The sequence below is a fragment of the Talpa occidentalis genome, unplaced genomic scaffold (assembly GCF_014898055.3).
Source record: "Talpa occidentalis isolate TD23 unplaced genomic scaffold, MPIMG_talOcc4v2.1 talOcc4.12, whole genome shotgun sequence".
NCBI classification, from domain to species: Eukaryota; Metazoa; Chordata; class Mammalia; order Eulipotyphla; family Talpidae; genus Talpa; species Talpa occidentalis.
The window spans coordinates 84,176,008-84,188,637 of NW_023601212.1; the positions used below are offsets into that span (position 1 = coordinate 84,176,008).

Consider the following 12,630-nt stretch of genomic DNA (forward strand, 5'->3'; position numbering starts at 1 on the left):
CTCAACTAAAACTCGGTCACTGGGACCCTTGCACTGATCCAGCCAGGGGCACCTTCTGAGTCCATTCCCCGGCCTCTCAGAGCCCTTGAAACACTTTCTCTCTCCTACTCAGTCTTCCCTCAGAGCCATTTCCTCTCCCCTCACTCTGCTTCCTCCTCTTTTTGCCACTCTGTGTCTGCCCTTGGACTCAGATCTGTCCCCTCCTTTAGTCAAACACACCTAGTCTCAGCTTTAAATACCATCTCTCTGACGGTAACTCCAAAATTTCTCTCTCTAATCTAACTCAGAAGATTCACTGGGATGCAGCCTCTCCCTGCAGAACTGAGAGACTTCAAAGTCTTTTGCTAGGCGGGGACTTTTGCATGTTGCCAGGAGACTTTGGGGAGACTGGGAGCGGTGTTGGGTGAGGTCGAGGAAGTCAGATCTGGGGCACTAGAGACTAAAAATGTCCTGTTCTTGTATGAAGCACATCTGATTGTGCCAGCACACTGCTGGCAGAGGACGCGGGGTGGCAGGGCTGCCGAGCTGGCCCTGGGAAGCAGGCAGGGGTGGTCTGGGACCTCTGGCAGATTAACGGACCTGCTCAAACCCAAGACTCAAGGGGCCCTGGGTTCAGGACTGACACGCAGGACAGCTGAGGGGCTAGAGTCCCACGAGCCATCCTCACATGCAGGTGCTCCCGCAGAGGGAGGTCCTGGACGTGGGCCAAGGACCCGGAGGGCACTGTTGCAGAGTGGAAAATCACGTGCCAGTTACTTAGGGCTGCCGGTGCCACTTCTCTCGATCTGGCAAAAAAAGGAAAGATTTTTGAAAATGTCCTCAGTTAGCTAATAGAAAATGTTTCCATCAGAAAGAGACAATCTGAGTGAATAACATTTGAAATGCTCTATTTTCTTCTATTACAAGTGAACACAGGGAGGCGTGGGCACTGAAAGAGGTGGTAATTCCTGGAGCACAAAACCAACCCTTAGGTCACGCCCCCCCAGGTGTATCTGAATGAGTAAGAGTCTTCCTGTTTTCTTGCATTTCAGCTGGTTTTCCTGGAATTCTTTGAAGCTCTCCTAAGTTTTGCATTCATTTCTGTTACTGATAAAATGACGATGTCCTATTCAAATATTTTAAATGAGCATCTGTCTAGTAAGAGAATTGGGAGCACATATATGATGAATCAGGTAACGACATCTTTGACTTACTGAGCAAGGAATGGTTTGATTTGGGATGGTTAAGCCTTCCGTGAAACTACCCTGGGCTTTTGTGACCCTTTAGGAGACCATTTCAGACTTCAGAAATAATTCAAGATTTCATATTTTAAAAGGCGTGAACCTATCTTTTTTCTTAAGTAAGGGAAATTGCATTTCCCGACCCAGGAACTGGCTCCCTAGCTACAGCAGTGAAGGTCACGGAGTGACTGAGACACTGAGTGTGCCGGGAGGCCTAGAATGTCCAAGACACTTTTTTATGAAATGTCTCCTTACACCTTTATGGTGTGTGCAAGAGGGGAAAGGCTGAGCAGAGATGCTATAGTGCAGCTCCGCATAGCATGGATGGGGTCCTCCCGGAGGACGGGGCTCCTCCCTGAGGATGGGGCTCCTCCCTGAGGATGGGGCTCTCCTAGGGCAGCCGGAGCCGGGACTGTATTGGCAGTTTCCTGAAGGATCCAGGTGCCTGGGGGGAATGGAAACCAACCAGTTTTGGGTACAGGTTTTGGGTACAGGTTAGTGGGTGTAAAGGATTTCTGATTTTTGAGGTAATTCATTTGGAGCCATGAGGGAGATTCTTGGGGGCCAGTGGAACCCGCTCTGGGAACTCATTATAGTTGCTCATGCAAGCATCCTTCTCACTGTTTCCTTCTCACTGTTTGTTGTGGGAGGAGTGATTGGCTTTTACCAGGAGTCCCTAGTCGGGCCCGGGATTCCTTGTGTGCGCGGAGCTTCATGTTCAGGTCTATACCTCACTGTCCACCGACGGGTCAGATATGCCTCTTCCAAGTCAACTAGGAGACAGGTCTGGGCCCTGCTCAGAGAGAAATGACCCTTCACCTAAATTCATCAAATTTCATGGATGGTGTCGCCAGGACTCCAAAAACTGAGTGGACATCTTAACTAAGGACTATCCTCAGACCCACTGGGTCAAGTTCACGTCTAGTTTTCAATATGGCAGTCCAAACGTTCACCAAGATAAATGATAGTCATACAATGGAGTGTGATCAGCAATGAAAAAACTCATGATACACACAACACAGATGAATCAAAATAATTATGCTGGGTGAAAAGCAGCCAGAAGATAAAGGGTGAATACAGCTAGGATTCTAGACAGTACAAAGTCTGTCTGGAAAGTCTATACAAAGTCATTTGCAGTAACAGAAAGCTAGGGGAAGAGGGAGGGGTTGCCATGGGCATAGGAAACTTGGGGGGGCGGTGATGGGTACATTGGGTGATAGTTTATAGGTATCTATGACAAAGCTCAAATAGAACACTTAATGTGTAGTCTATTATAAGTCACTAATGCTGTATTAATAGTGTATATTTCCAAGGAAATCAGAGATCCTGGTTTGTTTGTTTTCTAGAACACCCAGAACAGGAGTTCGAGTGTAGGAACAAGTCAGGGCTCTGATATCCACTATGGCAGCTCCAAGTACTCTTTATACAAGTTTGATATCAGCAAAATGACGAAGTCAGAGGTTTGTATCTACAGTCAACCACATGACAAAGTGACATGGCTGTGATGTCACCCTCCTTTGCACTGTGATGAGTGCTCTGCATGTTCTGGGGATCTAGTCATGAACAAAAAGCCTGTCTCGGTGGATTTCACATTCTAATGAGTGTGTGTAGGTGACAGCTAATACTTATGGGCGTGGGTTTTACCAGGTCAAGTGCTGCTCAGGTATTACCATTTAATGCTCAAAACCACCTTTGGGTACCGTTGTCTCCAGGTGAGAACTGAGGCATAAAGGGTTAAGTAACTTGCCCAGTTACAGAACTTGTAAGTAATGGGGCTTGTATGCAGGTGGTCTGACTCCAGAATTTCCCTCTATTGCCATAGTACTAATTTTTTATACTTAAGTAATATAAAGATGGAAAGGCAGTAGGCTGTGGAGGCTGAGTGACAGGTGGGGTGGGAAGGGAAGGTCTTCTAATGAAGTGACATTTGTGCCTACTCAAGACTGTCCTGTACAAAGGCCTAAGGTAGAAGCATGTTTGGGAGGTAGGGCGAGAAGGGTGGCCATGTGGTGGTGGTCCAGGAAGATAAGCTGAAGCCATGAAGCAAGACCTGGAGAGCATCTGGCTGTGATGAGGATCTTGCTTTTGGTCTGAGTAGGAAGCCCCCATGAACAGAGAGGGGTCAGTAGGCTATGCCTTCTCTGTTGACAAACCAGTAGGGAAGCTCTTGGAATTATCCGAAGGTATTTTGTGGGCTGTAGAGTTTGAGGAAAAGAGAAGGCAAAGGTGATTTGTAAGATATTCTGGCCCCAAAAGTGGCAGAATAGAGTAGCCACTTTTTTTTTTTTTTAAGATTTATTTATTTATTTATACAAGCACTGGATACAGTCAGAAGCGCAGAAGGGTGAGAGAATTCACCAGAGCCAGAGTGGGGAACAGAACAGGCTGACTGATGAAATACACTGCTGAGGGGAGCAGCGGGCACGGCAGGAGAGGTCTGTGCGCCATGTGGGACCCTCGCCAGTGGCCGGGGATTGAATTGGCGCTGCAGAGGCTATGGGCAGTTTCGCAGGCCAGCACTCAACCTCTATGCCACCAGGGAGGCCCTAGAGTAGCCACTTTCTATATAAGGGTAGACTGAGGAAGACTGAGGTGAGAGGGAGATGACTTTAGGGGCAGAATTAAAGGAGTGATTTTGGACATGTTAAGCTCAAGGAGCCTTATTAGATATCCAAGTAGGGGCTTGGCTGGAGACACAAGTCTGGAGATCAAGGGTGAGGTAGAAATGTACACGTTAACAGCGCATATGTGGTAATTTAGGGACGTAAATACAGTTAAATGTACATACCACCTTCCCAACAGACTCGAAGATTTTCAAATCTTTAGCTTCTTGGCGGGAGCCTTTCAATAGATTTCAAGTAATTATTACTTATTTCCTTAATGGTACAAATATCAACCTTTTATTCAGGTTAAAAATAATTGACTAGCTTAAGGAAAAAGGCCTCACTAATAATTATTAATTAGTTAATAACTAATATAGAAAACTCATTTTAGTCAATAATGATGCAGAAGTAATATTTTGCTTTTATGATTTTTTAACATAAAACCTCAAGATCAAGAAGTGTTTAAGTGATGAAAAGATTTCCAAGATGAATTATAAATCAGCAGGAAGAGGGCTAGACTTTTATTTATCTCAAAAAGGTAAGAATTTTAATGATAGAACTTTTATTTGTAAATTATTGCTTACAAATGATCTAAACTATATAAAAATGTACAACTGTATTTAAAAAAACATAATTAGGATTTTAATGTACTGCTGAATTTGGTTGCTAGTATTTTACTTAGAAGTTTGTATAGTAGTTGTTCTTGGGCGTGAAGCAAAACCACGAACATCCTATGTTGCCACTTTTGCGATGTCATACTTCCTAGGTTCAATTTCAAGGCCTGGTCTTGGTCTGTCATGGCAACTGTCTCCAACTGCGCCCCGCTGGCCTCTCTCTTGAGCCTGACCTGTTGACTAGACCCGTGTATCTCTCTCAGGAGTCTCACTATTCACTCTGGTTTTTTTGATTTATTTATTTATTTATACAAGCACTGGGTACAGTCAGAAGTGCGGGAGGGTGAGAGAATTCACCAGAGCCAGAGCGGGGAGCAGAGCAGGCAGAGGACCGAGGTACACTGCTGAGGGGAGCAGCGGGCAGCAGGAGAGGTCTGCGTGCCATGTGGGACCCTCCTCCAGTGGCCGGGGAGCAGCCGGGGATTGAACCGGCGCTGCAGAGGCTGCGGGCAGCTTTGCAACCCAGCGCTCAACCGCTGCGCCACCGGGGAGGCCCTTTTTGGTTTTTTTTTTAAAGATTTATTTATTTATTTTAGACAAGAACGGGGTAAAGGCCAGATGTGCGGGAGGGTGAGAGGATTCACCAGAGACAGAGCGGGGAACAGAACAGGCAGACTAACGAAATACACTGCTGAGGGGAGCAGCGGGCGAGACAGGAGAGGTCTAACTCGCCCTGTGGGACCCTCGCTGGCCAGCTGGGATCGAACCAGTGCTGCAGCAGCTACGGACAGCTTCACAGTGTTGCGCTCAACCACGTGCGCCACCAGGGGAGGCCCATATTCACTCTGGTTTTTTAAAGATGCTCAGTATTCTCCTTTTCCTTAGTAAAAATCTCTCTAGTATGTTCTTTATCTGCTGACTCTTTTTCCTCATCTCTAAACCCTGTCTACATCCCTTAGCCCAATCTCACCCCTCTCCTTCTGTTGACCAATCAATGCCACTGTGCTCATCTTATTAAAGAAGAACTAGGTATATTTATTTAAAAAGTTAAATATGGTCTAAATCTTGGAAATGAAAAAGCAAGAATAAAATAAACAAAATGCCGCACCAAGGACAAATTCCTCTATTCTTCTAAATAATGCTTAGAGAAAATAAAATTGCTTTCAGGAAATTGAAGTAACTTAATTCAAACTGAGACGGATGGGATGGTCGGAGCAAAAGTTTCTTAAGGAGAGAAAAGGAGTCAGGGATTTTATATTTATATTTAGCTTTCAGAGATGAAGGCTGTACACCAACTCTGGCCACTCATGAACCAAAGAACATTGTTCTCACAAGCCCTTCCTCTCGCACCCTCCCGCGTTTCTGACTGTACCCAGTGCTTGTATAAATAAATAAAAATAAATCTTAAAAAAAATAATAAAATAAAACTCATTTCTTTTTTTTTAAAGATTTATTTATTTATTGATTGATTTATACATACATACATACAAGCACTGGGTACAGTCAGAAGCGCAGGAGGGTGAGAGAATTCACCAGAGCCAGAGCGGGGAGCAAAGCAGGCAGAAGGACCAGGGTACACTGCTGAGGGGAGCAGCAGGCGGCAGGAGAGGTCTGCGCGCCATGTGGGACCCTCCTCCGGTGGCGGGGGAGCAGCCGGGGATCGAACTGGCCTAGCAGAGGCCGCGGGCAGCTTCGCAACCCAGCGCTCAACCTCTGCGCCACCGGGGAGGCCCAAAACTCATTTCTGTCTCTCTCTTCTCCTCACTCCCAGAGCATAAGTGTTCCAAGATCAGGAACTTAGTTATAATCACTGCTCTAGGCCCAGAGCTGATGATGCCAAGTGCATCCCAGGGACTTTCTCAGTCCTTTTTGTTTTCTCCTCTGACTGGATAATTTCATAGTTCTGCAAATCAGATTCTTTCTTTTGCTGGGTCCGTTCTGCTGTGGAGGCTCTTCACTGCAACTTGTAATTCACTGTATCCTTCAAAATTTGCTTGGTTTATTCTTATTTCTATCTTGTTAAACTTCTCATTTTATTCATGTCTTATTTTATTGATTTCATGGAATTGTGTTTTCTTGTGGTCTACTGCGAAGTTCCATTTTGGGGGCTGATGACGAGGAGGCTGTCATGCTCCTTCCCAGTGTTGTGTTTTCTAGACCCCCCTGCTCCTAGAGCTTGTGCATTGCAGTCTTTGAAGTAACAACCACTTCCCACAGTCTTTACTGGCCCCTTTTGGAGAGAAATCCTTCCCAGAGCTCATCTAGGGCTTCTGAGTGAAGTGCTCAGTTGACCTCTGGAGGCGCTGGCTATGCGCTGCTTGCTCCCTCTCCTGGCGGAATCCTGGATGCCTCAGGCCGAGTGCTGACAGCTTCCCTTTTGCTTTCCTAAGGCTGCAAGGACTGGGTGACCTTTCTGTGCATACTCACCAGCCATTAGCCAAAGTTCATTTCTGCTGCCATGGGGAGTGCCACAGGAAGCTGGCACAGAGTGAAGGTGCACCCCCCAGCTGGGGCTAGTGGTCCACTTTCTCCATGATGTTGCCTCTTCTGGACACTATAAATGGAATCATGTCTTTTGCATCTGGCTCTTTCACGTCTAATAGTTTTGGTGTTTGTTCGCATTAACATGTGTTCTTGGTTTCTTTGTAGTGCTGAGCAATAGCCCACCATGTGGATAGAGCACATTTGATCCTTTCAGTTAAGGGCTGTCATGACTAAAGCTGCTATGAACCTGGGTGTGCAAGTCTGTGTAGACATGGTTTCAATTCTCTAACTATGGAATTGTCATAGTTAAGTGGATGCTTAATTTTTAAAATAGGGTAACTATTTTCCTAAACTATTTTTCATGCCATCAGTAATACACAAGGAGGTAGCCTTTCTTTGGGTCCTCTCCAGCACTTAGGACTGGGTTTAAAAAAATTTTTTTTAAAGATTTATGTTTATTTATTTATGCATATAAGAACTAGGGTGCAGGCCAGAGGTGGGGGGTGAGAGGATTCACCAGAGACAGAGTGGAGAGCAGAACAGGTAGATTTACTGAAATACACTGCTGAGGGGAGCAGCGGGTGAGACAGCAGAGGTCTGCTGCACCATGTAGGTCAGCTCCCTGACCAGGGATAGACTCATGCCCCAGTGGCTGGTGAGAGCTTGAGAGTGCTGAGATTTTATCCCCTGCACCACCAGGGAGGCCCTCAAAAGAAATTTTATTTGCTTTGTCTCATTGAGATAGAGAAAACAGATTTTGCTGATATTTTCTCCAAGTGTGTGGCTTTTTAATTTGATAACATGTAAGGCTGTAATCTCCTTTGCCGGACATGGCTTGTGGGAAAACCACCAGCATATTATTGAAAGCTTTCTCTGCGTGGAGGTTAGTGCTCGAACCCTCACCCCAACTCTGTGAGGGGGTACTCTGTGGCTTCCCTTGTGCAAATGAGGAAATTCAGGTGAAGAGATGTCAACCTGCCAAGGTTACACAGCTCAGAACAGCTAGGAAGGGCCTGGAGTCCAACTAGCCAGTGCTCGGAATGCAGAGCTGGGCCAGACCTGGAAGTAGCGGTGCCCAGTAGCCTGGACTGATAATCCCAGCGGGTTGGTTTTTGTCAAGTGCCACCGCACCCCCTTCCATGTACAATTTGCCCCAGCCTGGCTACTACCAATTATGCTAATATTCTAAAACCTCAGCGTTCATGTGAGAAGTGCAAAATCTGGCATTGGTGTCAAGGTCTGTCCTTCCACACTGGCTCCTGGGGTGGGAGATGGAGTCTTCATAGAATACTAACTTTCCATGGTGCCCATCCCCCTCCTGGAGCAGAGTAGTCCACGCTAAGGACAGAGGCTAAAAATAACTGCGGTCTTTAAAGAGTCCAGATTCCTGACATTACAGAACGATCTGAAGCACTATCTTCTCAGAATCAAATATTAAAAACATGGAAAGTGGATATCCTCTGGTGTTAGCAGATGGTGAAGCAGCTCCTGGGTCAATAATTTTATTTACCTCCATTTCAGAGTTAAAATTCTATTTTCTTAGTGAAAATTTTTTTTTTTTTTTTAAGATTTATTTATGCAAGCACTGGGTACAGTCAGAAGCATGGGAGGGTGAGAGAATTCACCAGAGCGGGGAACTGAACAGGCAGACTGATGAAGAAATATACTAATTCATTGCTGAGGGGAGCAGCGGGTGCGGCAGGAGAGGTCTGTCGCACCATGTGGGACCCTCGAACCAGCGCTGCAGAGGCTGGGATCGAACCAGCGCTGCAGAGGCTGCGGGCAGCTTCGCAGCCCAGTGCTCAACCGCTGCGCCACCAGAGGAGGCCTAATGAAAACTTTTTTAAGACAGTTTAAGCAGAAGTCCAGAGTTGCTTTTCCTAAAACATGGAAAATGTAAATTTTCTAAAATTTTAGAAAACCCCAATATATAAGCTATTCAGAAACAAGTAAGTGCTGACAATCACAGCCATGATCTCCTGATACCTGCCTGTTCCAGGTGTCACCGAAGCCTTCTGAAGGTAGTTTACCCTTCACAGGCCCATAAAGAGCACCATCACCCCACCACAGGGGGCTGGGGTGGACACAGTCCCCTGCAGGAAGCGGCAGAGCTGAAATGTGAACACAGGTTCCCAAGTTATTGCAGGATTATGTCTGCTCATAAAATTAAACCTTCTTTCAGAGAAAAAAGAAAAACTCAAGTATCAGCAAAAGGAAAAACTCAACATGTGGATCAGTAATATGTACATCTTTTTTGTGAATATACTCTTCCAAGCACATAAACATGAAGAAATACTCAAGGAGAAAATACAGGAAGACAGGCTACGGATTGCAGCGATGGCCCAACAGAAGAAAATTGAAAATGATGAACTGGAAGAAAGGTAATGTGAAAAATCAGTTTCTTCTTTCTCCAGGAATTCTTTTATTTTCTCCTCTGTTCCCCAGCTACCAGAAGCTGCAGGCCCAAAAGCTATCATTTAAAACAGACTACCTGCTAAAGGGGGCCTTCCCTCTTGTGGCACTGAGAGCCTTCAGAATCCTGCCTGGGCCACCTTCTCTCTCCTGGTTGTTTAGGCTCACATCAAGAGACAAAGAAAGGTGGGGTGGGGGGGGGAGCTCAGCGTGACAGCGTCTGACTCCAAGTGGCAACAGAGGCAGTGGCTGAGAGGCCTGAGAGCTAGTCTGCCTGGTTCAAGTCCCACCCCCAGCACTTAACGCTTGGGTGACATGGGGCAAGGTCCATCACTGAGCACCTCAGCTTTCTCATCTGTACAGTCGAGACAGCACATCATAAACTGTGAGGATTAAGTCAAGCGTCTAGAACAATTCTAGCACAGAGTGAACACCCAGAACATACTGCACACTTACCTTTCTAGAATTGCTGTCAAGGCTCAGTTCCACACAGGCAGGTCAGTGTGGACCACAAATACCTGTCCCCTGTCAAGTGCGTAATGAGCCTGTTGACCCAGTGAAAAAAGCATTAAACTGCTTGAGGAGAAAGACCACAAGGGATATTTTAAAGGCCACTTGCTAATTGCTAGACTGCTACAGAGAAAAGTGGTTCACAAATCACTTTAGATATATGGAATCTCTATTTGCGACTGTCTAGCTATGGCATTTCTCAGGAAAAAAGGATGACAATTTATAGTTTTGTTTACAAAAGCAAGTTTATATAAACCAAGTATGGACTAGTTTCTGGCAAATACTGCATAAAAACTGGCTTTGAAATTAAAAAAAAAAAAAAAAAAAAGACAAAAACCTTGTGTTTGTTTCTCATGTTAGGCTGAATAACCTGAGAGAGGAAGAGGCCAGAAGGCAAGACTGTGAGCTCGACATCACTATGTTCAAGGAGCCGGTGAATGTCTTGTCTTCAACTTTCACACTGAGCCCCCCGAAAGAGGAAACAGTGGTGTCCCAACCCAGCAAGCCTGTCTCAATCAGGAAAAAGAAAAAGTAGAGGTTACTGGGTCTGTCATTGAGCCACAAGTACAAGCTGATGTAAAAAGTCTAGAACTATAACAATTTTCCTGGTTAATAAAATTGTTTTCATTTGACTTCTTAGTGTTTTTGAAACACCACTATGTGGGCTCACTGCTTTCAAGGTTCTTCTGTGGTTGGGTCACTGAAATGCTTATGTTCTGAAAACTGAGCTGAATGAAAATAAATGAATATGCATATTAAATGTGGCTATTAAGGTTTTTTAAAGGAGTTAGCTTTTTTTTTTTTAAAGATTTATTTATTTATGCATACAAGAGCTGGGGTACAGGCCAGAGATTCAGGGGAGTGAGCGGATTCACCAGAGACAGAGTAGGGAGCAGAACAGGCAGATCCATTGAAATACACTGCTGAGGGGAGCAGCGGGCAAGGCAGGAGAGGTCTGCTGCGCCATGAGGGTTTCTCCCTGGCCGGGGATCAAACTCGTGCTGCAGAGGCTGCGGATAGCTTCATAGTGCAGTGCTTAACCCCTTGCGCCACCAGGGAGGTCCTAAAGAAGTTAGCTTTTTAAATTTATGCATACAAGAACTGGGGTGTAGGTCAGAGGTACAGGGGGATAAGAGGATTCCCCAGAGACAAAGTGGGGAGCAGTACAGGAAGACTGACTAAAATACACTGCTGAGGGGAGCAGCGGGGGAAACAGGAGAGGTCTGCTTGCGCCATGTGGGTCAACGCCCTGGCCAGGGATTGCAGTGGCTGCTGATAGCTTCATAGTGCTTAGACTTAACCCCTCATGCCACCAGGGAGGCTCTGTTAAGTATGTTCTTAAAAAAGCTCAGTATTTGGTGATTGGTGATTAAGTTTAGAAACTGATGAAACCAACCATTACGTGGGAATGGAGGAAGTTCGTCTAGACTCGCTCCCCAAGTCCAGAAGACCTTCTTGGCGAGCCCACTGTCCTGCCTCTGCTCTGGCTTCTCCCCTGGCATTTCCCACCAGCCCCACAGCAGTAGCTCTGGGTGGCAGCAGGATGAGTTGTGGGAGTGCCCTTGGTAGTTAAATCAAGACTTAATCTCTGTTAAAAAAACATGGCAGCTAATAATTTAAGAGTAACCACCAAAGCATAAATACACAACATGTAGCTTCCAAACTAGCAGGATGAAAATTATCACCCAACATAAAGTTGGGGAGGGAAAACAAAAGAATGGAAACAGAAAACACAACAGATGGTGGGAGAATGCAAATATACCAGAAATTACAGGTTATTTAACTTACCTTATCCGCTCCCCAGAAATTAGACTGGATTGAAAAAATCCAAATTCACTTCAGTGTTAAAGGGAAACATCTTAAAACCATGTAGAAAGGATGAAACTAGATATGGGTAAAGATGTACCAGGAAAATTATTAAGATGACTGGACTAGCTAGCCATATTAAAAACAGGTAAGAGTTTTTAAAGCAAACATTTATATAAAAAAATGATAAATGGACCAACACCAAAAAGTGACATTATTCCTATGTTACTTGAGAAAGCTAACAAAATTACTGGGAAGAAAATTATAAAGGAAAAAAAGGACCAGGAGGACAACCATTGGGTAAGGATACAGATAATTTAAGCAATGAAACTAAAAAGTTTGACACAGCTTGAGAAAACAGAATAAACTATATTTTAGGTTGAAAAGTGTAACAATTTCAAGTGATACTGCAGAGACCACGGTCTAGTCTCCATGCATAACCAAGTGAGCAATGAACACCACATGTGAACACAACCTGATACAACCAGAAAGTTAGCAGTCTTCAGTAACTTATGGGTTAAGAGGAAATCCACCATGGAAAAGTGTGCATTACTTCATGTGAGAATGAGCAACAATAAAATTCTACAAATTGATGAGTGGTCATTAACTCCTCCCTAACTTACCAGGCTCATGCAGGCTAGGTGAAGGGGAGCAGTGGTGAGCTCGATGATGCCAGGTTTTCTAGGCCACACCTGAGTAGTTTTTTTTTTTTAAGATTTATCTATGCATATAAGAGCTGGGGTACAGGCCAGAGGTGTGGAGGGGGTGAGAGGACTCACCAGAGATGGAGTGGGGAACAGAACAGGCAGATTGAATGATGTACACTGCTGAAGGGAGCAGCGGGCGAGACAGGAGAGGTCTATACCATGTGGGTCACCTCCCTGGCCAGGGATCAAACTTGTGCTGCGGTGGCTGCTGATAGCTTCATAGTGCTGATCAGCTCAACCCTTTACACCACCAGGGAGGCCCATACCTGAGCAG

At 45.2% G+C, this 12,630-nt stretch overlaps 1 protein-coding gene across 4 annotated transcripts in view; it reads left to right on the forward strand.

Annotated features, from left to right (window-relative positions):
- RSPH10B (radial spoke head 10 homolog B) overlaps window positions 1-10,599 on the forward strand; it is a 30,793-nt gene extending 20,194 nt beyond the window's left edge. For all 4 annotated transcript variants that reach the window (XM_037507092.2, XM_054693684.1, XM_054693683.1 and 1 more), the window contains 5 exons: window positions 1,032-1,172; window positions 2,567-2,680; window positions 4,274-4,361; window positions 9,104-9,302; window positions 10,204-10,599. In XM_037507092.2, coding sequence (XP_037362989.1) covers window positions 1,032-1,172; window positions 2,567-2,680; window positions 4,274-4,361; window positions 9,104-9,302; window positions 10,204-10,378 — 717 coding nt within the window. In that variant the 3' untranslated portion in view covers window positions 10,379-10,599. The remainder of the gene's footprint in view (window positions 1-1,031; window positions 1,173-2,566; window positions 2,681-4,273; window positions 4,362-9,103; window positions 9,303-10,203) is intronic.
- Window positions 10,600-12,630: the final 2,031 nt, after the last annotated feature.